This window comes from Macaca fascicularis, chromosome 5, assembly GCF_037993035.2.
Source record: "Macaca fascicularis isolate 582-1 chromosome 5, T2T-MFA8v1.1".
Classification (NCBI taxonomy): Eukaryota; Metazoa; Chordata; class Mammalia; order Primates; family Cercopithecidae; genus Macaca; species Macaca fascicularis.
In genome coordinates, this window is record NC_088379.1 from 14,608,181 (window position 1) to 14,634,794 (window position 26,614).

At 41.6% G+C, this 26,614-nt stretch overlaps 1 protein-coding gene across 9 annotated transcripts in view; it reads left to right on the top strand.

The window, feature by feature from the left end:
* Positions 1-14,780: 14,780 nt before the first annotated feature.
* CC2D2A (coiled-coil and C2 domain containing 2A) overlaps positions 14,781-26,614 on the top strand; it is a 134,101-nt gene continuing 122,267 nt past the window's right edge. For 6 of the 9 annotated variants that reach the window (XR_012434690.1, XR_012434691.1, XM_045392157.2 and 3 more), the window contains exons 1-4: positions 14,781-14,951; positions 20,796-20,852; positions 23,636-23,719; positions 25,670-25,793. Coding sequence is in view for 7 of the 9 variants with exons in the window: in XM_045392157.2 (XP_045248092.2) it covers positions 20,814-20,852; positions 23,636-23,719; positions 25,670-25,793 (247 nt within the window). In the remaining 2 variants the exon portion in view is untranslated. Of the gene's footprint in view, positions 14,952-20,795; positions 20,853-23,635; positions 23,720-24,143; positions 24,263-25,669; positions 25,794-26,614 lie in introns of those variants that run through there. The other 3 variants (XM_045392160.2, XM_074039435.1, XM_065544799.1) reach the window with 1 other exon arrangement.

Here is a 26,614-nt window from a genome sequence, read left to right on the forward strand (position 1 = left end):
CCCTCTGAGATCGATATTTTACAAAATCAGAACAGGAGTAATGGGTGCTGGAGTTCTGCTTGCACCAGGCCTAATAGGGCATTACTTCAAGCTGAGTGGCTTCAACAGCCCTCCAGGACCTTGGTGGAGGCCAGGGTAGATCCTGACACTGTCCCCCAGTGAAGAACTTGACTCCACTCTGCTTCACGTCTCTGCTTCTTTTGCATCCATGGGCTTCTCATACCACTCACAGGTTTCCTCACCCTGTCTCTGTCTTTTCTAGTACATGGGTTCTGATTTCTCATCATTTCAATCTCTGCTGGCATCTCCCAGCCCAGCTCTAGTTCATGACATGTTCTTTGCTTTAGCTCCAATTGCTCAATCCCTGCTGACTCTTTCTTCATGTCTCAGTTCAAATCCCCAGAGTGAGGATCTCATGCTTGGCAGGCCCCTGTTTACCAAAGAGCCAGCCTGGGGACTGGCTGCAGCTTATCCACACCCTCCTTTGGTCCCATCAGCTAGGACAGTGAATACTGGTTAAAGCACAGTTGCCTGCTCAAAGCCGATCGGCAGGAGATGTAGGCAGTTTTGTTTTGTTTTTTCCAAAAGTGTGTCATCAGGTAGGCATTGCGATGTTCAGTTCATAATATCATAGGGTCTTTGCAAGAACAAATGTGGTAATACATGTAAAAAATGACAATTTTAGCAGGTTTCCCCCAAAAGCAGACTCTGAGACAAGGAATTGAGTATCAGTGGTTATTTGGGAGTTGCAGGAAACACCAATAGTGAGGAAGCAACAGAGCAACGATAAGTGTGTGTCTCTAAGCTAACTGCCACGGTGGCTGACTGAAGCTCATCCCAAGGAGCTGCCGGGAGAACGGGATAACACTCATCCAAAAAGAGAGGAAGCTGGAGTGTTTAAAGACCAGCTCCCAAGAGTCATTGGCTGAGGACCACTCTCAGGAACAATATTTTTCCTGCACTTTGGGGGTGCCTTTGGTGCTCAGGTAAAGTGGCTTTTCAGGGTTCTGAAAAAGGGCTTCAGACACAGAAATGGAGATAAGACAGTTAAAAATCTACCAAAGCACCCTGAATTGGTTAATGCAAGAGATATGGAAGAGGCAACAGCTTCACCTGCCACAGTACTTGGTCAACCCTCAAATAAATGTTGGCCCCACAAGGGAAGGGGGTATTGTATGCTTAATTCCCTGTACCTGAAACTGCCTGGTGCATAATCAAAGCTCAGTAAATATTGGTAGGATGAATGAATGAATGCATGAATGAATGAATGAAGAAATGTCTATATAAATGAATGAATTATTGGGACAATTGTTGGAGATCTTTTCAATTCGTTTTGCTTCTCTTGTGAATGAAGAGGTAACAGGATGGGAGAGGGTAAAGGGGAGCAGCTAGGGGGACACAGAACCACCACATACCAAAAGAGGCCTGAGTTTTAAGACCAACTCTTTTTGCACAACTACCATGACTCAGGTAAAGCAGAACAAAACATCTCTCTCCTACACACTCTTCAAGTTGAATTTTAATGATTTTTTTCCTACTATTTGCCCCTTACATTCATTTCAGTTTGGTTTCAGCTGCACAAGGTGTTGATAAATGAAGAAGGGCTGTATCTGTCTCCTTTCCCTGGACCTGTGTCCCCAAGGACAACCCTGAGCCCCACTCTTACCTAAACCCTACACCAACAACACCACAAACAAGGCTGCAGTCATTAGAGTTGTGAGGGGACAATATTAATCCACCTCCACTGATAGGATTTGAGAAGGGCTTCCATCTAATCCTACTCCTCAGTCCTGAGAGTGCCAAGCCAATTGAGAAATGCACACAGAAGCCACATATGTACCAAAATACTGGTCTTCCTACTGGCAGCACCAAATTAGAGAAAGCAACTTGGATATGAGGCTGAAACAAACTTCCCAGTAGTTGCCTCCAGGTCTAGACCTGATGAGCATCCCAGAACGGAAACTTTTCCATTCAGCCTCAGAGAGAACAGAGGTCTGCCTCCCCGCAAATCAAGCTCATAGAACCCAAGAGAGGCCACATGTGCAAGTGGCTTTTTACACACAGCCCACTCCCAACAGTGACACAGAGCCCAGGGGGTGCCAGACTCTTGCCATCTCACCAATCAGAGAAATCCCTCCTCCTCCCTCCACCAGAAGGAGTCATTGAGAGGTAAGCCACTCATTATTAAGGCAGTGGAAGTTCCTATCTTTCAGAGCGGCAGGAACTCAGGGAAAGGAAAAACATTGTGCCTTCCCTACCACATCTATGAGAAAAGAGCTGATCTGAAAACATGTTTACCTTTTAATTCTCAGTGACCAGATAGGGACAAGAGCACCACTGGATACAGCGAGGGGCTTGCTCTACAGAAGAGTCATTTTCAGTTCCACTTTCCTCCTGTTACACAGCTATCCATGCATTCAGGTCTGTGCAGAAACCATACGTTCTTCACTAACTAGGGCTGGACCTTCTGCTCCTTCCATCTCTCATGCTACAATTGTTAGTGAACTCTGCAGTGAATGCTCAGCCAGAGTTTGGAAATGTCATCTTACAAGCTCTAACATGTCAAGGAGAAAACTGTTTCTTTGGGAATGTTTCTTCCTAACCAAGATAAGAAAACAGTAATTTTGCTTTTGCTTTAAGGCATACTTTGATGACAGGAGAATTCCGTTTACTTTTTAAGGTACTGACCTCTAGTGGCCAGCAACAACAACTACTCTATTAGAGACAATTTCCAGAGATTATGTAAAATCCAAGAGTGGGCTAGGAGAAACTTTAGAAATCAACTTTCTCTGCCCACCTCATATTCCAGAAGAGGAAACAGAGATCCATAAAGGATGAGGGCCTTGTCAGTGGTCACTAAGATGGGACTGGAGTCAAGGTCTTCTGTCTTCCATTTGGATCCCCTCTCATTGCCTAGTATACATTTATTAAAGCTACTTATCCATATACACTGTAATTAATAAACAATTAGAGTAAAAATGACATTTTGGTATCTGATAATCCCTCTGTGGTTTCCTGCAAAGCTTGATTGGATAAGTGTGAATAGACGTATATTCGTCCGTTTTCACGCTGCTGATAAAAACATACCCAAGACTAGGTAATTTATAAAGAAAAAAAGATTTAACGGACTCACAGTTCTATGTGACTGGGGATGCCTCACAATCATGGCAGAAGGCAAAAGGCACATCTTACATGGCAGTAGACAAGAGAGAGAATGAGATCCAAGCGAAGGGATCTCCCCTTATAAAACCATCAGCTCTCGTGAGACTTACTCACTATCATAAGAACAGTATGGGGGAAACTACTCCCATAATTCAATTATCTCCCACTGGGTCCCTCCCACAACACACGGGAATTATAGAAGCTACAATTCAAGATTAAATTTGGGTGGGGACATAGCCAAACCATATCAAGAGGTTTCAACCTCACTGGATGGTAAACAGCTAGAGGGTGAGGATTTTTTTCTTAATCGTCTTTGAATCTCTAGTACTTTGCACCACATCTACCATGTGGCAGGCACTAAATAAATGTCAGATGGATGAATCAATTGATGGAAAGATACATTTTAATTTGAAATTAAACATCAACTAAAACCAAAAGCTACCTGCCTTGCTACTCAATTAGCAAACGGCAGATTTAAGATTTGAGGCCAGCAGTTCAGTTTCACACTAAATGCTACCACTCCTAAAGGACCCCCTCACTGGCCCTAGGAACCCCCTCCTACTAGTGATGACTTTCCCAGATTTAACAGATGCAGCCTTTCTGACTCTTTGAATCCACACAGCTGATTCGAAAGTAGGTTGTGTTTTATAGACTCTCAGTCATAAGTTTGTGTTTTTTAGACTCTCAGTCATATGTTTTTTAGATTCTCAGTCATAAGTTTTTGTCCTTAAATAAGGACTCAGTGAAGGCTTTGCTTTGTGTATTGGTTTGTTCCTTCACTCACACAAGATATTTACTGAGTGTCTACTATGCACCAGGAGCTTCCCTGAGCAATGGAAACTCAGCAGGAAAGACAAAATGATGTGTCAACAGCTATGCTTGTGGTAAGCACTGGAAGGATAAAGAAAGAAGAAAGCCTTGTTAATGATGATGGATCCTTCTCCGGTGTTAGCAGAGACTTGAATTAGGAGGGTGTCTTGAAGGTCTCAAGCATACATTAGTATCATGGAGAAAATGTGAGTGATTCTCAGGATCCCTTGGAAAAATATCCCAGGCTGGCAGTGAAGAAAGAAAATCTCCATATAGGAAGGTGCAAACTTACGCTCAACACTGATCCCCAATCATTATTCCTAAAATTTACTTGCCTTTTGAGAATTTTAGCAATCTCCACTGATCCCATCATTCTTGCTCCTGAAATTATTCTTCTTTACTTTACCCTCTCATTTTGAGCATGGATATAAATTCTTTCTGTAATTCCCCCACAGCATAGATGAGTCTCTAAGGGAACAATTATAAGATTTTACAGATGTGTCAGAGATAAGAGGGAAAAATTATAACACAGAGAATTACTAAAAGCTGGCAACTAGATATGATGGCACTTGTGATCCACAAAATCTAGTCCACCCTCATGAAGCTGGCTGGGTCCCTGTACTGCTTACTGTTGGACAGTACATGGCAGTGTCCATCTTTTCCTGCCAGGAAAATCCTCTACTATGGCAAATCCCCTCAGAGTCCAAGCCCCAGAGAGCAGAATGGTGCATAGTGGCAGGCAACCCTTTGTCCTCTGCTCCAAATTCCATCTCTCAAATAGTGAGAACACAAGCAGATACCAATTTATGGATAGAGTTTACTCCAGAAATCTATTTGCTAGTCAGTTCTTTGGAATCTGCCATGCATTTCCAAAAACATCAACAGTGACTGAGATCAGAGGCAAGTCCACGAAAATTCTATTTATACCCTAGTCCATCTAAGGATGCTGGAAACATAGCTTCTCAATTTAGCAGAACTCAGGAAACAAGTATAGATGCTCCTGGGTACTTTTTTAAAACCAACCTATCCTCTGTACCAATATAAGCCCCCAAACTCTCACAGGTCCCCAAGCTTCTGCATCAGAGGGTAAAGCAAAGTTGTCTCAACCAGGAGCTGTGGCTACAAACAGCAAAGACTTGAAAATTCTTGAGCTGGAAGAGCAGAGAGGTCATTCTTATATGAATCTAGCAAACTGCCTTTTTCCCAAGTATCTTTAGCAATTGCTGCATTGGAAGGAAATACAGTACAATTTGTGGCATCACAGGGCACAAGAACATGAAAGATGGATCAGGCTGTGCAGGAAAGCAAAACCTACTTTTTAATCAGGAGGGTATGATCAGCTAATCCTCTGTCTAGTAAGCTCAGTAAGTCTCCTTGGACAAGATCTTGTTTCAATGGAGAGTCCTGTGAGCAACTCATCTTGATTATGCAGATGTAAGGCAAGTGGACACCCACTGCCCTGGAAAATGGGAATATAACATCATTTTCTGTGGCATGACTGATGCTCCCCAATTTTCCAAATGCCCCTTGTGCTCTTTGACATACATTGAATACAACTGCAAAGGGAGCCAAGAAACCTCGTAGGGGAAAAGTAAATTTTGATACTAATTTCTTTTCTGCTGAATGTCAATAGCATTAAAAACTCAGTGATAAACTTGGTTGGTTAAAACTGAGATCGATCAGCCAAAAAGGATACTTGCCTCTATGGAGGGGAATGCAACATGAGAAAAGGGGGTTTGTGGGCTGTGGATTGGTGACCATGGTTCAAACTAGAACTCAGAGAATGTTGGGCTCCGGGAGGGTCCATTCCTGGTTTAAATGTAACCTGGGATTGAGGTCTTAAAACCTGCCAAATTCTGGAAGCAGAAGCCGATCATATGGGTGTAAACTATATTGGAGAAACAGGGTTTCTCAACCTCAGCACCCTTGACATACATGGACAGATAATTTTTTTTATGTTGGAATGGCAGTGCAGGGACAGTTCTATGCATTGTAAGATGTTTAGCAGTATTCCTGGCTTCTACCCACGAGATGTCAGTAGCACTCCTTTCCCCCTACTAAGCTGTGACAACCAAAAATATCCCCAAACTTTGCCAAATGTCCAAGAGGGTCAACACTGGTTGAAAAGCACTAGTATAACCTGAAAGAGGGTAAACCTGGAATCTCAAATGTGAGGCAGCTGGTATGAGTATATGGACTAGCAGGTGTATACGTGTAGCTGACAGCAAAATTGCTTAGACTTCCTGGGAAACATTTCCAGCAGTAATTGACTAGCTACTTCTCTCTCCATTGGCATTTGTACAAAGGGTTACCCTTTGAATCAAGTGAGCCCCTCAATATTTATGAGCAATTCTAGATAGCAATGAAGCTTCAAGATGGAGACATTACATGTCCTGCTAAAAAAGGAAAGAACATTTTCAAGCAACCATACAGAAAATGAAAGAGTTGTGATGATATTTGTACACTAAGCTGGTGAAGCAGGTCCTGCCAGTGAGATGCATTTAAGGGAAGTAGCTGGAGAGAAGAGAATATAAAAATTGTAAAAAATATATCCTTTTCAACAAAAATAATAAAAATTCACTACTTATATTGGAACAGCAGTTTTCTCTGATATGTAAGAGCATCTCTAGTTAATTCAAATTATGGCATGACTCTCTAAATAAAATGAGTCTTACAGCATTTTATTCTCCATAGCTCCAACAGCTCTCTTAGAAAGTGAGAATGTTGTGAAATGCAGCAAATAAGAAGAAAGTGCGCAATTCAAAACAGTTTGAAAATCATAGCACTAGAGGAAGAAAATTAAATGCTTTAGTATCAATAAAATAAAAATGGGCTACACAGTCAATGTATCTGAGTCAATAAGTATTTCTCTCTATTTACTATAAAACAAGAGGTTCCAATTTGCTGGAGTTCAAGTTATGTTTGAGGGAGAGAGGTATATAATTTAGTAAACTGGAAAAGATAAATCCAAAATCAAAAGGCACGGTTTTACAAAATTTATGATTCAAAAGTCATTATTCAGCATCCAACCTAAACCTTATTTTAGTGAGATTTTCCCTTGTGATAAATTTTTCTTTCAGAGAGAATAAATCAACTATAATCAAAAGTAGTATAAAATTCAAAGAACCAGTAAGAATGACACATTCATCCAAAGCTACGATTGTGTTTCACATGTACAGGTGTGAAAGGCATACTTTAGCCATTTATTGACCTAAATAATGCACCATTGCAGCTTTACCCCAAAGAGAATGTAGCATAGTAGTCTCATATTGGGCTCTATAATTTTTAATGTTGTACAGTATCCTAGTCTCCCAAAGAGGCTTCAAATGCATCATGCTTTAGTGGCATTATCCTCGAAGGCATTGAATGCATTTGCTTATTTTTTTAGGTATACGTGTGTCACATACTGAATGTTTGTGTTCCCTGCAAAATTCATATGTCGAAGACCTACCCCAAAATGTGATGGTATTTGAAATTGGGGTCTTGGGAAGGTGATTAGGTTCAGACGAGATCCTGAGGGTGGGGCTTCCATGATAGGATTGGTGTCCTTATAAGAAGAGAGAGCAGGGCTCACTTGATCTCTAGCCTGTGAGGACATAGATAGAAGGTGACCATCTACAAGCCAGGAAGGGAACCCTCACCAGAACCTGACCACGTTGCTCTCTGTTCTCAAACTTCCATCATCTAGGACTGCAGGAAATAAATGTCTGTTGTTTTAGCTACTCAGTCTATGGTATTTTGTTATGGCAGTCCAAGCCAACTAAGACAACATGTCCTTTAATCCATTTTCTGCTGCTATAAAATAATACCACAGACTGTGTAATTTATAAAGAAAACAGATTTATTTGGCTCACAGTGCTGGAGGCTGGGAAGTCCAAGATTGAGGAGTGGCATCTGGTGAGGGTCTTCTTGCTGCATCATAACATACTGAAAGGATCACATGGTGAGCAAACTGTGAGACAGAGAGAGGATGGGGGCAGAACTCATCCTTTTTACCAGAAAACTACTCCTGTGATCATTAACTCACTTCCTCAATGATAGCATTAATGCATTCATAAGGGTGGTGCCTCCATGACCTAATCACCTTTCAAAGGTCCCACCTCTCAACACTGTTATGATAGCAATTAAACTTCAACATGAATTGTGGAAAAAAACATTTAAACTATAGCAACATGTAAAAAGTATATACCTCAGAATTCCATGTAAAAAAATCATGAATGTATTTCATTCATTCATTCATTCATATGTTTCATTTATTTAAAGATGTAACTCCTATAGTTGTCATTGTTGCATAACAAATGACCCAAAAATGTAGTGGTTTAAAATAATTATTTTAGAACGCACATGGATTCTGGGAGACAGGAATTTGAACAGAGCACACCTAGTTCACCAATCTCTGCTTCACAATGTCTGGAGTCTTCGCTGAGAGAACTTGAACCTGGGGAGGCAACTAAACAACTTGGGGCTCGAATCATCTGAATGTTTGTTCACTCTCATGTTTAGAGCCCTGGCTAGGACGATTCAGGCTAGGACTGCCAACAGAGTGTGTATGTGTGGCCTTCGCATGTGGCCTGGCTCCCTCATAGCATGGTGGTCTCAAAGTAGTCAGACTTGTCACATGGTGGGTCAGGGTTCTAAGTATAAAAGTTTGGGCAAATAACATAGAAACCACATCATCTTTTATGGCTTAGCCTCACGATTCAGCCAGAAAGCCAGCATCACTTCTGCTATACTCTCTTGGTCAATACAGTTACTAATCCACTCAGTTACAAATAGAGAAAAGATAGACCCCACTTCTTGATTAAAAGGGTGTCAAAGAATTTGGGGTTTTGTTTATAAAGCCACCATAGAGGCACACCAAGATAGAGCACAGGATGTTTATTATTAGGAATAATAAAAGGAATATGACTGAAAGTCTATCAGAGTTTTAAAATAATAAAGAATATTTTGAAACACCATATGTTAATCAATTTAAAAAGAAAAAGGACAATTTCCTAAAAACATATAATATACTAAAACTGAAATAAGAAGAAATGTAAAACGTGAATACATTTGTAGGGACTAAAGAAATTGAGTCTGTGGTCAGAATGCTAGTTACAACCACCCACACACATACAACAATTCTCAAAGAAAGATATACAAATGGCCAGTCCATACAATGGAGCATGATGGTCTACATCACTACTCATCAGGTAAATGCAAATTAAAACTACAGTGAGATACCACTTCATACCTTCTATGATGGCCATAATTTAAAAAACTAAAAATGGCCAGGTGCAGTGGCTCACACATGTAATGTCAGTACTTTGGGAGGCCAAGGTGAGTGGATCACCTGAGGTCAGGAGTTCAAGACCAGCCTGGCCAAGATGGCAAAACTCCGTCTCTACTAAGAATACAAAAAAAAAAAAAATTAACCAGGCATGGTGGCAGGTGCCTGTAATCCCAGCTACTCAGAAGGTTGAGGCAGGGGAATAGCTTGAATCCGGGAGGCAGAAGTTGCAGTGAGCCAAGATCGTGCCACTGCACTCTAGCCCAGACAACAGAGAGACGCTCAGTCTCAAATAAAATAATAAAAAAAAAATAAAAACAACAAGTGTTGGCAAGGATGTGCAGAAATTGGAACTCTTGTACAGGGCTACTGGGAATGTAAAAAGGTGCAGCCACTGTGGAAAATAATTCAGCAGCTCCTCAAAAGTTAAACAGAATTGCCATACAATCCAGCAATTCCACTTCTAGGTATTTACCCAAAAGAATTGAAAACAGATTCTCAAACCAATACTTTGAAACAAATGTTCACTGCAGTATTATTCAAAATAGCTAAAAGGTGGAAACAACCCAAATGTCCATCAGCAGATGAATGGATAAACAAAATGTGGTCTATATATACAACGGAATATTGTTCAGCCTTAAAAAGGAATGACATACTGATATATGCTACAACATAGATGACCCTTGGAAACATTATACTAAGTAAACTAAACAAGACGCAAAAGGACAATATTGTAATAATCCACTTATATGAAATATCTAGAATAGGCAAATATATAGAGCTAGAAAGTCATTTAAAGGTTACCAAGGGGTAATGAGGGAAGGGAGAATAGGGAGTTATTATTTAATGGGTGTAGAGTTTCTGTTTGGAGTGATGAAAAAGTTTTGGAAGCATAGTGGTGACAGTTGCACAACATTGCAACTGTGCTAAAAAAACTATTAAATTATACACTTTAAAATGGGCAAACTGGCAAATTTTATGTTATATACATTTTACCATAATTTTTAAAAAGTTATTAGACCCAGACAATTGTATAGAGTTCACAGAAATGATAAAGCTAATTTTAGCTGAACTGTTACAGAGATGAGCGAGAGAGAAACATTAGTCTGCTTTTTTTTTGAGGTTAGACTATCCTTTATCCTAAAATGAGACAAGAACAATACAAGGCTGATCTCAGCTAAGAACATAAATCAAAAATTTCTAGAAAGTGGTAACTAAATCCAATATTAATTTTTGAAGTATCTTGACAAAATTGAGTATATCCCAGGAATGCAAGCAGAATTTGACATTAAAAAACCTGAGAATGCAATTCTCTATACTAACAGATGAAAGAATAAAAATAATATTTAATTATCTCAAAAGATGTAGAAAAAAGCTTGTGATAATGTGATTAACATTTATCCTTGATTAAAAACTCTTTAGCCAACTAGGAACACTTAACCAAAAGAATGAGATTTTTGCGTTATGATTTAAAATAAATTTGCTAGATTCATTTATTTTGCTTACATAAGAACTTTTGCAAGTAATGGTGTTTTGGAATGATACTTTTTAATATTTTTGGAACTTAACAAGAAGTTGTATAATTCTTATGAATTAGTTCAGTATTAAAGATCAAAGAGGACATGCCCAGTTAGCTCAGCTGGCAGAGCATGAAACTTTTAAAACGATCAGAGAGGTAATAATCATACGGTTAATTAGCATAAGAGTGGTGAATAAGTCCTCCCTCTCATAGCAGTTGACCATTTCAAGTAGATAATCTCTTACAGTAAACATTCATATTTTTCTTCACTTAATAAGCCTTACAACATTTACTATGTGCCAGGACTGTCCTAAGCACTTTACAATTATTAACTTAACAAATCTCCTAACAACCCTCTGGAATAGTTACTATTATTGAACCTCAGTTTCCTACAGAGAAGGAAACTGAAACCTAGAAAGGTTAAGGAAGTTGACCAAGATCCCTCAGTTGTAAGATAGAGCATTCAACTTCTTTCTCTCTCCTCTCCTTCTGGTACTGTACTGGATATGATGGATTTCATCAGTTTCTCCCTGTATCTTTTACCTACTCCTTCCTGTTTTCCATCTCTCTGTGACACATTTCAATTTTTTAAACCTATCTTTTGCATCTCTTCAGCTCTCTCATCTACAGTTTAGCACATTCTTTGACTTTTATCTAAATTCATGACTGTATTATTTATTTCTAAAAGTTCTATCTGGTTCCTTTTTGAGTTTGTCTGATCTTTTTGATAGTGTCTCACTCTTCTTTCATATTTTCAAATCCTCCTTTTATCTTCTTGAATAGCTGGTCATTGTTATTTTTCCATTCTTCATCTGATTATTGTATTGCAAGAAACTCTTGAGCATCTAATAGTGTCCTCTGGTTTGTCTGTGGACTCTTGAGTGTTTCTCTTGTGTTTTCTAATTTTGGGTTGTGAGCTCATCTTCCTCTACACTTATTTGTGGACTTGAAGGTGTGTTCCTCCAGAAAAGTTTTGTAATAACTTGTGCCTGGCACTCCACAGGGATACAGTAGCCAAAGGCCACTTTTCAAAAGTTGTCACTTAGGGGCCTCCTAAAAGATATAAGGAGCATAAATAAAGCAAACTGCATGGTGCAAACCAATGGTTGTAAATTCTTCACGTTTTTCTCACCACATGCAGAATACAAGCCAATACAGACAAGTTTTCTTATTGTCTTCTTGTACCAGCACTAGATAGTAGATCGTCCCCTTCAATTGGAAAATATATTCTTTCATACTGTTGTTCTTGTATTACTCCTTTGGTAAATTATACTTTTCCATTTTCATGGTTCTCTCTTTTTATAACTATGAGCATTAAATTTCATAGCCTGAGATCCTTTAATGTTTTTTGTAATGCCTTTCTGTAAGGCCAATATGCTAGCTTTTTTATTGGAGGATTCAGAAATGTTGGTATGTAGGGTCTGTGCTTTATAATCATTCAGATTTTCCAGAAAATAATTTTCTACTTTCTCCAGTTCTGTATAGGTAGAGGTAGGATGGGGGAGCCAATGGTATGTTCTTGGTTGTCTAAGTTCTTGAGAAAAGTTCAGAAAGGGCCCTGCAACATCTCCATTTCATATCAGTTTTCAGTCCTGAGACACACTCACTTTCTGCAGTAACTGTGAACTTGAGACCAGAGAGTCTCTGGTTTAACTTCCCTAGGGGGGAAAAAAAAATCTCCTATGGGCAGCAGAAGATGAGGCAGATGTGGAGGACAGAAATTATGCCTGAGGAATGGGCATTTTTCAGGCTGCCAAGAAAAAGGATCCTGAGGATCAATCCTTTAATATACAGACTTTCAAATCTTCCTGCATTTTCAGCCCCATATCTCTCCCCACCTTCCTTAGTCTATGGTTGTATTAGTTTCCTGGGGCTGTTGTAACAAAGTAGCACACACTGAGTGGCTTAAACAGCAGAAATTTTCTCACAATTCAGGAGACTAGAAATTTGAAATCAGGGTGTTGCAGGGTTGATTCTTTGTGAAGCTTCAAGAGACAGTCTGTTCCAGGCCTCTCTCCTGGCTGCTGATAGCCTTGAGTGTTCCCTGGCTTGGAGATGGTGCTCTCCCCATGTCTTCGCGTTGCCTTTCTTCTATTGTGTCTATCTCTGAATCCAAATTTCCCCTTTTGTAAGGACACAATCATCTTGGATTAGATCTCACTCTAATTACTTCATTTTAATGTGATTACCTCTGTAAATACCCTGTCTCCAAATAAGGTCCCATTCTGAAATACTGAGGTTAGGACCTCAGCATCTTTGGGGGTGAGAGAGAACACGATTCAGCTATGACATTGCTGCCCCAAATCCTGAGCTGTTGAAGTTCTGCAGAGTAAATCAGCTCATTTCCTTGTATTCATGCCTACCTGCATACCCCATCATACACGCACACAGATACATAAACATACATACACATACAGAGACACAAACACAAATACACTGACACATATGCATGCATACAGGCCGAGTCAAAAAAAGTACTCTGGATTTATTTTAATTCAGTATGGTAAGATACACAGACACAAACATGACTGGCATAAAAGAAGAAGTTTATACTTAACAGATCCCTAGAAACAAAAGGCATGGTGTCTTGGTTTGTTTTCTGCTGTTGTAACAGAATACACAGACTGGGCAATTTATAATGAACAGAAATTTATTTCTCACAGTTCTGATGGCTGGGAAGTCCAAGATCAAGAGCCTGGCATCCTGCAAGGGTCTTCTTGCTGCACCATCCTATGGTGCAAGACAAGAGAACATGAGAGCAAGAAAGAGAAAGAGAGAAAAGGAGGTCAAACTCATTTCTTTTATAAGGAATCCACTCTTGCAATAATGGCATTAATACATTCATGAGGGCAGAGTCCTACAGCCTAATTGCCTCTCATTAGGTCCCGCCTCCCCACAACATTGTATTAGGGATTAAGTTTCCAATACATGCTTTTGGGGAGACACATACAAATCATAGAACATGGAATGCCACACAGGACCACATAGGGAAGAACCAGTGTTGGTCAGAAGGCAGAAGGGAGACAGCAGAGTACAGAGCAGAGCCTTTACTAGGGTTTTCCCAGGAAGGAATAGGTGACACAGGGTAGGGTGCTGAGTAAATTTAGGACTAGATAGCTTGAATAATCGTGGTGTTCTCTGGGCTATAGTGGTCTGGTATCTGGACCTGGGGTGACTTGGGACAGGAGGAATATTGGCTTAGTGTGTGAGAGTTTGAAAATGGAGATGGTTGGTTGTGTGGGCTCTGGATTGGCTGGCTTGTATATAAGACTTTGCATATTTCAGGGGAATCATTTGCTATCTCTAGAAATTAGCTAACCTAGGAGAATCAGTTTCTCCAGGATCAAGGCTCCAAATGCCAGAGCATCAAGAATACAATCAATACACATACACACAAACGTACACACAAAATACACACAGATACAGATACACACAAACACATGTGCACATACACACTAGTCTATTTGGAGTGTGGTTTCCTTGGCTCCATTCATTCTATTACTCTTCCAGCTACTTTGCCTCTTTCCTCTCTCTCTCTTTTTTTTTTTTCTTTTCAACTGTTTTGAGCCATAACATTTATATCCGTTTTTAGGAATTGCAGTGGGATTCAGAGAATAGGCAAAAATTAAACTTGTGCATTCAACCTTCCACTTTTAACTGGAAAACACTTGAGCGCAACATTTGCTGGTACCCTGCAGGACCTCCACAGAGCTTTTGCTGCTGCCACGTTAGACAGCTTCACCATGTAATGATGATCTTTTAAGATTCTAAATCGCCCCACCTCTGAGCCTGTTCTTCACTGGAAATGCAAGACGACCAGATGACATGAGGGAGGGGCGGCTCTTAAGGCTTAATCTAATTTGCAGTGCTGCCCATGTTGATTTCTCTCAGTCCTTCTCCAGCAGGCTGTGCGTCTCTGCTTACCCAGCATGCTTGTACTCCACTACTGGAAGTAACCTGTCACTTTAAAAGAAAAAAAAAGCCACCGAGTGACCTTCCTTAGGAACGGGTTGCTAAGCTGGTGTTTTTGCTCCAAGACATGGCTGCAGCTTCCCAGGGAGGAGCCCAGGGGCATCTCCAACACTCAGCCTTTCCCTCCGGACCCTTTTAAAAGATTCTACAGCACCATCTCTCTCCACTTCCATCCTAGAAAGCAGAATCTGCAAAGTGCCTTTTGTAAAGTTTCTTAAGGTAAATCAGTCCCTAACCGGACTTTGGGCTGCAACAATGATTTCCTGTTTTCAGTTACCCGGCTTGAAATTCAGTCTCTCCCGGATACCATGAGACTGGATTTAATGAATTGTAAATTTAGGGGCTCTCATCATTATTTATGTTTTTACTTTCTGAAATGGGAACATAGACCATTACTTGGCAGCTTTGATTTGAGCTGCTATCTGGTATCTGGTTTGCAGGAAATGTAAGTCCAGTTCATCACAAGCCCTGAGTGAAAAGCTCTGTGAACCATTAGCTGCATGTTGCACTTACGGGCCTTTTAGTTCAAACTGGCTTAAGGTGAGAAGCACTAGTTACTGCGAAATACACTTTTCTTGGTATTAGACAGAGAAAGGGCTACTAACCACAGTGCTGAGAGTTGCTGTGCTGTCCAAAGACTTCAAGAAAATCTACTGGCTACAACTTAAGCTGACTGTTTGTTTCCCCTCATTGCAAAGAGGTGCTATGAAAAGCTAATAAAGTCGAATAAGATATATGTTTGCTATTGCATTTTCATATAACCTTTTCTGCAAATAAATTCAGTGCCAGCATGAAATCTCTCTCTCTCTCTCTCTCTGTCTCTCTCTCTCTGTATATATTTATATATACACAAATATATATATCTCCTAGAGCCCACTTATAGAGTCATTCATTCAAACATTTATGGAGCATCAACAATGCACCAGGCAATGAACTTAAGTTTAGAGGGTGCAAACATAAATTAGACCAGGTCAGAAGCTCAGAGTTTGCTGGGAAAATAGACCTATAAACACATGATAAGAGTACAATGAGCTAAGTGCCATAAGAGATTTATAAAACACTGAAAGCACAGTGGGATGACATCCAGGGAGGGGCTTCCAGCACTTACCACATTGTGTAAATGCACTGGCCATATATCATATAACACAGCTCAAATATGGTCCCCATATGTACTCTTCAAAGCCAATGTATATTATATTGAGCTGATTCAATGATTCTATAAAGCTATTTGTCACTAACCTTATGCTAAGGGAAACTGCAGCTGGAATAACTTATAGAATAAGACAATGTATTCCAAAAGAATGTATGTGGCACCTCCCCAGGTGTCCAAGCTCCAGGATGGAACAGAAAAATATTCTCACGGTGTGAGGAAGAAAATACTCCTGGGTAGAAGTGCAGGAGGTTGCAGAAGCACCATACATGGAAACAGCAAGGCAACTGCCCTGGGCCTGGCTGAAGGCAACGAGAGATGGAACATGAGTTATGGAAGCTGGGGGTTGAAGATTGGAGCCAAAGGTGGGTGGGCTTGAAAATCACCTAAGGTCTTTTTCATGACTCCTCTTCTATCCCCCAAGCTCTTTTCCCTCCTCATTCCTTTTTTCCACTTTCCCTCCCCACAATCACTTTTTCTTATTAACAAAACCTACCAATATTAAGAGCCCAGTCTGTGCTAGGCATTTTGCTACACACATTTCATCATTTAGCCCTTATAAATTAATCATCCTTCAAGGTAGGAAGTATGATTGCAATGTTGCAGACAAAAAAAAAAAAAAATGTGTCTCAGAGAAGGGAGGACATTGTTCCAAGATCACACAGCTAATAAAAAAAGCTGAAGTTGGAACTCAGGTCCACATATTCCTTGGCAAAGAAATACGTGGGCCACTCTTCCTATAAACCCATGTTTTTGCCATCCTGGAGTAGGGCATATATATTGCATGATTTTTTAAGCAACCAATATGGAGTTGAGATGCATTGTATCTCAACCTACAGGTATGGCTCTGATCCACTGATGACTCTTAAGAATAGACCATTTATTCAGATGAAGGTGTCAGTACTTTCCTTGAAAAAAATGTTTGGTTTTCTGCACTGAGTAAAATAAATAATTGACTTAATGTAGCCTAAGCCTTTTCTCACCAGTGCTTCACAGCTTTCAACTGTAAATATTTCCAGAATAGTGGGCTATTCTGGAAAGCATAGAATAATTATTGATGCCATTACAAAAGTAAGAATAAATGGTGAGACAAAGGGGTAGAGTGGAGTGAGGGAGGACTTGGGAATCAGAGTCTTGGGGTCAAGTTCTGGATGTGACATTTAATAATTATAACCTTGGGCAAATCATGCAAACTGTCAGAGCCTCAGTTTATTCATACACAAATTGGGGCACATACTGCTAAGCCAGATATGTTATTGTGAGGACTAAAGAGAACATATGTCTAGAGTTAGCACAAAATAAGTGTGCAGTAAATCATAGTTATTTTGATGTTGTCAGTAGGAATATATTAACAAGTACCAATGCATAAGATGATGGCAAGCTGCATATTAAAACCATGCAGTACTGATTTATGTTTTCTTAGCAACAGTGTTCATATAAAAAGTAAATTTCGTTGTCATTTGATTTCCTTAGAAACTCATTTAAAGGAAATGATCAGGAAAGAATGAGGAGAAAAGAAAATCCCATTACATTTTTCATTTTCTACTTCTATTTTTTATTTCATATAAAGCGTTTTTTAACTTATAGAGAACTTTTTTTAGTTACTAAAATATTTCACAGATTTTTTGTTTGTTTGTTTTGGTTTTCTTTCAGTTTGCAATGACCGGAGTTGTTTATTAGAGAACTCTTGTGTACTTTTACATTTCATCCTTATTATCTGCCCCCTCATTCACTCTAGGTTACCTTCTTGCCTCTCTATTTTCTTAGCAGCTTTTACATTTTCCTTCCTTTATTTTTTGTACACTGTGATGAAGTTTGTAGAGAAGACAATAGAATTTCAGATGTTTTATTTCCCTTTAACATGGTAATTCCCCTGTAGGGTCAGTGAAACCTTGAGCTCAGATGAGCTGCTTAAATGACCTGACCAAGTCCCAGTTAAGATTTGGGTTCCATGGATATTAGAAAGGGCTTATGATTTGTCAGCCATATGCCTGTTGTTTCTCCACATGGTTTCTCACTTAATCCTCACAGAAGACTAGAAAAAACAGTGGAGCTTTAAATAGTCCCAGAATGTGGCTATGGAACCACAGGCAATAAGTCAGTGACTTAGTCATTCATTTGACAAGTATATATTGAATGTCCATGATGTCCCATAATCCTAGTCTCTGGAGGTAAACAATAAACAAAATAATGTTTCTGCCCTCTTGTAGCTATATTTTAATGGATATAGGCTGACATTAACAAGTATGTATGTTGAGTGGTGATAAGTACTATGAAAAAATCATTGTAAGGTAGTTAAGGAATTCCAGGAGGGTGCTGGGAGGAGATCATTGTGTTGAGAATGGTCAGGGAAGAGCTCTCTGATAATGAAATTTCAGCAGAGACTGGAAGAAAGTGAAAGAGCAAGAGCCATGCAGATATCTTGGGGAAAAGGAGAACTAGGTAGCAGGAACCGCAGGTGCAAAGGTCCTGAGGCAAGAGGATTCAAGTGCAAATCACACAGGGCTTGTAGGCCTTGGAGAAAACTTTCGGTTTTACTCTGTGGACAAAGGGAAATCACTGGAGGATTTTGAGTGAAGCAACGTCATGATGTCACTCAAATTTTTATCAATTTGCACTGGCTTCAATGCAGAGAATATGGTAGCCCAGCAATGTGGGAAGGTGAGAAATTAGGAGGTACTTGCAGTAGATTTCAAGAGAGAAGATGGTGTTTGACCATGGTGATAATAGTGGAAATGTTTAGAAGTGATTAGATCCTGAATATAATTTGAAGCCAAAACTGGCCGGATTTCCGATGGATTGAGTGTGGTGTGTCATGTGAGACTGAGAAAGGAGTTAAGAACGACTGCAAGGTTTCTGGCCTGAGCAAAATGGATTTCTGTGTATTACAACAGGAAAACTGCAGTACAAAGCAGGCTCAGGAATAAAAGCAAAGAACTTTATCTGAGGTATGTCAAGCCAAGTGAAGGTGTCCATCAAGCAGATACTTGAGTCTGGAATTCTGGGGAGATGTCTGGACCCAGGATGTAAATTTGGGAAGTATCAGCATGCAGACGGTGTTTAAAGCCAAGAGACATGATGAGACGGCCAGAGGAATGAAAACAGGCAGAGCTAAGCCCCAGAGCACTCCAACCTTTGGTGGTCTGAGAGATGGGGAGAAACCAGCAAAGGAGTTTGAGAAGGAGCAGTCAATGGGTAAGAGGAAAACCAAGAAAGAACTTGTCCCAGGAGCCAACTGAAGAAAGTATCTCCAAAGAAAGGGATGGGTGACTTTCATCACTAAATGTCTCTGACCTTTCCGTGCCTGGCTGATTTCACCCACAAGTAAGTGAGAAGATGCAAATGACAAACATGGCATGTTCTCACTTATGCGTGGGATCTAAAAATCAAAATCATTGCACTCATGGAGATAGAGAAGAGAAGGATGGTTACCAGAGGCTGGGAAACGTAGTCAGGGGTTGGGGGAGGTTGTCTAATGGATCCAAAAAAAATAGAAAGAATGAATAAGACCTAGTATTTGATAACACAATGAAAGGACTATAGTCAATAATAATTTAATTGTACATTTAAAAATAACTAAAAGAGTATAAATGGATTGTTCGTAACACAAAGGATAAATGCTTGAGGGGATAGATACCCAATTTTCCGTGATGTGATTAAGCTTCGCATGCCTGTACCCAAATATCTCATGTACCTCATAAATATATACACCTACTATGTACCCACAAAAATTAAAAACGTAGAAAATGTTTTAAATGTCTCTGACCAAGTCAAGTAAGATGAGGACCGAGAATTGATCACCAGACATGGCAAGGCCGGGGTCACTGGAGATGAATCATTGGCAAGAGGAGTTGAAGAACATGCTAGACCCCAAAAATAAAAACAAACTGGAAAGAGAGGGAATGTTTTGAGGGATTTTTCTATAATTGTTGAAAACTTCAGCAACAGCTAGAAAGAGAAGTAAAGTTAAGAGAGGGCTTTTTTTTGGCTGGAAGCGGTGGCTCACGCCTGTAATCCCAGCACTTTGTGAGGGCAAAGCAGGCTGATCACAAGGTCAGGAGTTCAAGACCCACCTGACCAACATGGTAAAACTGACCCTACTAAAAATACAAAAATTAGCCAGGCGTGGTGGCACGCACCTGTAATCCCAGCTACTTAGGAGACTGAGGCAAGAGAATCGCTTGAACCTGGGAGGCGGAGGTTGCAGTGAACCAAGATCATGCCACTGCACTCCAGCCTAGGCAACAGAGTGAGACTCTGTCTCAAAGGAAAAAAAAAAAAAAAAAAAAAAAACCTGTTGGGGGGCTTTTTTAAAGGAAGGGAAAAATTACAGCATTTTTTTCCACTGGTAAGAATGAGCCAATAGAGCAGGAAGAAAATCCAGGTGAAAGTGAAGAATTGTCAGGATCAAGGGCCTGGAGGGGGAGGAATGATAGGGGCCAGTGCACTATTGAAGGAGGGGCCCCATGGGGACATGGGGGTTCATAGTAGCAAGTGGAAGCAGAGGAGGTGGCGGTGGCTCAATGTGGTAGGAGGGGAAGGGGATGCAGAAGCCCTCTCTGGTCTTGTCTTTTTACTTAGTGAAATAAGGGCCAAGGTCAAGGGCAGAGAGTGCGGAGGGGCAGTAGCGGAGAGGAGCTGTAAAATGGTCCTTCTGGAGCTGGATTCCAACCAGTGCCATCCAACTCTATGGGCACAGTAAAGATGTAGGGACAGGGAGACCTGGCATCCTTCCTTTCCTCTGGCACTTATCTCCACCAGTCCTGGGGTCTGCCAGGGTTCCTGTGAGTGGAAAGTCTACTCAGCTCAAACACTTCACTTACCATCACGGCCAGCCTCATATATATCCATAGTAAGAGAAGCAGTATTTCATTGATTTCAAAATGCCTGACTTCTTCATTATTCTTTGTCAGGAACCCATCCCAGCCAAAATGAATCCCAGGGAAGAAAAAGTAAAAATAATTACAGAGGTAAGTGGCCACTTCGATGTCCTCTAGGGATGTGTTTGTGTGTGCATGCTTATGTTACACTTGCTTGTGAATGAGGAAATTAGGCCAACAAGCATCTATTGCACATGTTAAAAGAAAAGCTTTACATGAATTAAATTCAGCAGAGTCTAATTGTACAAAGAACAATTTGTGAATTGGGCAGCCCTCAGAACCTGAAGAGACTCAGAGAGCTCTGCTCTGCTCTGCTCTGTGGGCAGACAGCATCTATGGACTGAAGATGGAAGTGGAGTACAGACACGGCTGGATTAGCTACACCTCAGCGTTGCCTTATTTAAACATGGTCTGATCAGTAGGCCACCTGTGATTGACTGAAGCTCAGCTGCTGTGATTGGCTGAGACTCAGCTATCTGCTACAGAAGTACACTTTAAGTCAGGCTTTCAGTTAGTTTACCAAGATTGCAGTTTGTTATGTAAGAACTCAAAGTAGAGTTATCCTCAACCCACATTTAGTTTAACACACACCTACTAAATGCACCCTGAGGGTGCTTATCAGATATGTGGTGGAGAAGGGGAGGTGGATGGTGAAGGAAATGCAGTCCTGCTGACATTCCGAGATCTTACTTCTACCTGAATGCTCTGAAGCTGTTTTGTCACTGTTCTATGAACTCTGACACATAGCAGCTCTAAGTTACTACCTATTATTGGGCCTAGCTCTGCCTGAAGCACGCTGATTTCTAAAGACATTCAGAGTGAAGGTAACAATTGTAGACACCCGCTAATAGAAGCCTCTGTCCATGGAGTCCTGCAATTTCTGGCTCATTGTACGTAAAAACTCATTAAAGCACTGCCCACACCAGAGAAGGGAGGCTGTCTAGTTTGGAGACTGCAGACCATCCAACAAAAGAGAGTATTCCTCTCAATCCTTACTTCTCTCTCATTTCAAGGGCTCACTGGCTTGAGACAACAAAGACAGAAATAGAGATGATATGTGCTGTCCAATGCAGTGCTCCAAAAAGCCTGAGGAAACTCATTATAAAACCATGCAGATTAACTTTAAGCAAGATGGTTGGGTGCAGTGGCTCCGGCCTGTAATCCCAGCACTTTGGGAGGCTGAGGCAAGTGGATCGCCTGAGGTTGGGAGTTCGAGACCAGCCTGATCAACATGGAGAAACCCCATCTCTACTAAAAATACAAAATTAGCCAGGCGTGGTGGGGCATGCCTGTAATCCTAGCTACTCCGGAGGCTGAGGCAGGAGAATCACTTTGACCCGAGAGGCGGAGGTTGCAGTAAGCTGAGACCATGTTACTGCACTCCAGCCTGGGCGACAGAGGGAGACTCCGTCTCAAAAATAAATACATAAATAACTTTTAAGCAAGATCAAGTACCGACAAACCCACATAAATTTATATTTGCTTATTCATTCATGTAACCAAATATGTTTTGTGCCTATAGTCCCTGGGAATACAGCAGTAAACAAATCTTGTGCCCTCATGGAATTTACATTCTATCTTATTTGAAGTCCTACTGGATAGTTAGAATAGAGGATGAAAACATCGCGGAAAAGCAAAAGATTACGTAGGCTTCTCGCAAGTCCATTCTAAGTCAGTAAACACTTAGAATTGATTAAAAGCCATGCTTGCACACCACAATATAATTATCTTCTTGTAATCTAAGTTGGCGAATCCTCTGAACTAAGAACACTTCCTATTTGGCAGGCCCAAAGAAGGAGTCCAGAGTGAGGATGCAGCTCAGAGGACAAGTCAGAGATCAGGTCACACACACGAAGGAAAGGCCCAAACCAGGGCTATTCTCTCGTTCGACCTCACTTCCCTCCTCTGTTATTGCGGTTCATGTCTACCCTAACCCCAGTGGCCAAGGGGAGTCAGGAGTAATTGAGGTCTGCCCCGGAAACCTGCATGAAATTTCTTTGAAATCATATATCTTTAAAATTCATACTTTGTGTTCCAAATTTGTTTCAGTATAAAAACAATACAAAAAATCCTAGTTTTAGGAAAAAATTTCTAGTATGTTTGGTGTACTCCAGAGAGGTTCTGTGTTGATCTTGCAACTTCTTATTCACCCAGGGACCCCTGTGCCCCAGCTTATAAAACTCTAGGACTAAAAAACTTTACAGCTTGTAGTAGACTTGAGAGCTTTGAGCTCTAACAATTTATGACTAAAACATTAGAAAGTGTAAGGTGGAAAGAGGAAATGAAGTTTGCGCTGTGAAAGGATTTTTTTCCTTTTCAAAAAAAAATCTGCCAAAATTTCCTTTAATCTGAAGCATTTGTGATGATGTAACATTGGATCCTTATTATCCTTTTCCTGTGCCGGTAAGGCCAAGAGGCAGAAAAACTTAACCTGTGAAATCCCTAATATGATTCTGATGTCTGTCCTGGGCCGCGGTTCTCTGTCTGTCCTAGCAGATTCACTTGTTGGTCGCCTTTCTTAGACTGTGACTTTTAAGAGCAGACAGCATATGGTTTTCAATTCTGTGTCGCAAGAGCCTGGAACATAGTAAATGCTCAGTAAATGTTGTCTGCATGAACGAGGACCTGGAACCATGGAAGATGCAACATCATCTCGTGTATGATGTTCCAATATGGATATGACTTTTTGAAAACATGTCTGTGTTGAGAAGAGTGGATGATGATAGCTGCACAGATTGTTAACTGTTCCCCCACTCCCACTGAGCATTACTGCATAGAAGCCCAGGGTCAAGATGGGGGTTTTAATTTTAATACCTAAAAGTCATACCTCTCTCCCTGTCTTAAGATTCTCTCCCTCTTGCATTTTAACAAAGGAATTCATTGAAAATGATGAGGATGCAGACATGGGAAGACAGAAGAGGAACTCAAAGGTTCGAAGACAGCCAAGAAAGAAACAGGTAGGAAGTGACAAGAAACTGTGTCTGTGTGTTGTGTCACCGATCAACAACCTGCCTGCATCCCCAGGGCCATACAGCATCCACAAGGGCAGCCTTCCTTCCTTGGTACCAACCTTTGGCCTGCTCTGGGGGACTGTGAGGCGAGGATGCAGATGGGATGGTCCAGGATGCAGATGGGATGGTCCAGGATGCAGGAGCCTGATTCAGAGACTTACAGATGAGCCTCACAGTAAGGCGGGGGTCCATACTTGGGGCATTTTTACTCTAAGTTTTCTCCATCTCCTAGAGAGGAGTCTAGAAAAGATGAAAGGAGCCTGTTTTAGTGCTTCATTGAAGGCCATAGACTATGATGGGCAGTAGATGGCAGTAAAGGATTACAAATCTTGGAAAACTCCCTCTTTTTCCAACTCCAAGCCCAAATTCTGTCTTTGAGGCAGAAGCCAACTCCTTTCTCCCGAGCCTGCTGGCAGATCCTCCCCTACCTCTCCACAGGAGTTCCCCTCCTAGGCTGGGAGCGTCCTGTGCAGGGTAAATCTTTTCCAGGTAAGTCCTTGGTAAGGAGTTGTCCTCTGAGAAGGGAGGCAGGGAAGCAGCTATTGTGGATGGGAGCTCTGCTTGGAACAATCGAGATGCCAGCAGGGGAGGGAGGGGAGGGAAGCGCCATTTTGAGCCAGTAGTCACGTGAAGGGGCTGCAGAGAGGGGTGGCCAGGAGAGGTGAGGAGGTCACAGGGAGACAGAAGAGACCTCCCTCCTAGCTACCCCCTTGCTCAGCATACTCGTTGGGGTAATCTGGGCAGAGGAGTCACTTTCAGCCTTTCCTGCAGGCTGAGATGAAGCCGCCCACGGGAGGGTCCAGGCGGTCGGGGAGGTACTGCCTGGCCACGTGGGCTAGCTCTCTGGCCACTCCTGGGGACTGAAAAGACCCACAGCCAGACACAGCTCCGAAGCTTTAACCCCTCCCTGTGGGGTCAGTCTGCAGCTCTGCAGCCCAGGGCCAGGGGCCACGGTGGCACTAGATGAAAAGGGTTCCAGCCCTTAGCTCCAGAGTCACAGGCACAGTGAGCAGTGGGTGACCAATGCCAAGGCTGCCATGGAGCTTAGACTGAAGAGGAGAAAGGGGCAAGGATGGAGAAGGGAATATAACGGCTATTAAATGCTGAGCAATTTATGGGCCAGGCTTGGAACTTTATAGGTTGGCAGCATTGCAGGAAATGTAGTTGCACTCCAGAATCAGAATCACATGGGGACTTTTTTTTTTTTTTTTAAATAAGTTCCACCCCGGGCCATCTATTTACATCAGAATCTCTGTGCTTTCTACAATGACTCATACATTGCAGCATCTCAACAAATGGGCTCTTTTTATTATATTTTTCTTTTACAGATAAGAAAGCAGTGTAGAAGGAAGTTAAATAACTTGCCCAAAGTCCCACAGTCAATCTGAGTTTGGAGGCAAGCTTTAGTCTATCTGTCCTCAAAGGTGTTATTGCCAATTCTGCTTCCTTGTTTTCCTTCACTGAGAGTTTGGGGAAGGAACCAGAGGCTATTCTTGGGGGTGCCCGAAGGGTGGACTAAATATTTGCCCTGAATTACCCAGTGACACTTTAGCTGCTGTTTGCAAACTATTTGAAGTTGAGAACCCACTGTGATTTTCCCCTTTCTCTTTCCTCCAAAGTCCTGCAGAGCTCTATACATTTTACCTAGAAAAAGTGAAAATAATCACGCTATTTGGGGATGCCTTGATAATTTCACGAAACCATTTCTAGAGAAACTCTGGGTTGGCACCTCTTCCCTGGGGGGTACCCACAGTGAGTCAGGTGACGGGGACTGTGGTTATCCAGATGTGAATGGTATGAAGGCATGTCCCCTCACTGGTGACCCATCTTCCCAAGAGAGGAACAGACTGAAATGAAGTCCTGGGAGTGTCTGAACCTCTGACCTTCTTCCTCCAGCCACCAACTGCTCTCCCCAAGGAAATGGTGTCCGAAGAGTCCCACCTTGGCAACCAGCCGGAGCCTGTGCAGGAGGAGCCCAAGACCCACCTCCTGAGCATGACAGTCCGGAGAGGCCCACGGAGTAAGTGCCTCTCTTCCATTCAGCTGGTTCACCGGTGCTTGTGAATTGCCTACTGTGAGTTCAGCACAGAGCAGTATGGGGATTTTTTATGGGTGTTAGTTTTCATGCATTGCCACTGCTGCTCCACTCACCTTATCCCAACTTGGTGAGTGACTTTCTAGGTTAATCCCTGCCAAGGAGACGGGACACATAGCTTCAGGATGTGTTTCTATAACCACATAATATTCTTTGGATGTTTGTCCCCTGAAATGTGACCTTCAGTGTTAGAGGTGAAATGTGACCTTTAGTGTTAGAGGTGGCGCCTACAGGGAAGTGTTTGGGTCATGAGGGCACAACTCATGAATGGCTTGGTGTTGTCCTCTAGTAATGAGTGAGTTCTTGCTCCGTTCGCTCATTAGAGAGCTGGTTGTTAAAAAGAGCCTGGGCAGGCCAGGCGCAGTGGCTCATGTCTGTAATCCCAGCACTTTGGAAGGCTGACGCAGGTGAATCACCTGAGGTTGGGAGTTCAAGACCAGCCTGACCAACATGGAGAAACCCCATGTCTACTAAAAATACAAAAAAATTAGCCAGGTGTGGTGGCACATGCCTGTAATCCCAGCTACTTGGGAGGCTGAGGCATGAGAATTGCTTGAACCTGGGAGGCAGAGGTTGCAGTGAGCCGAGATCGGGCCACTGCACTCCACCCTGGGCAACACAGCAATGCTCTATCTCAGAAAACAAACAAACAAAAAGAGCTGGAATCTCCTCCCCTCTCTCTTGCTCCCTTTCTCACCATGCGACTGCCTCCCCTTCCCCTTCTGACATAAGTGAAAGCTTCCTGA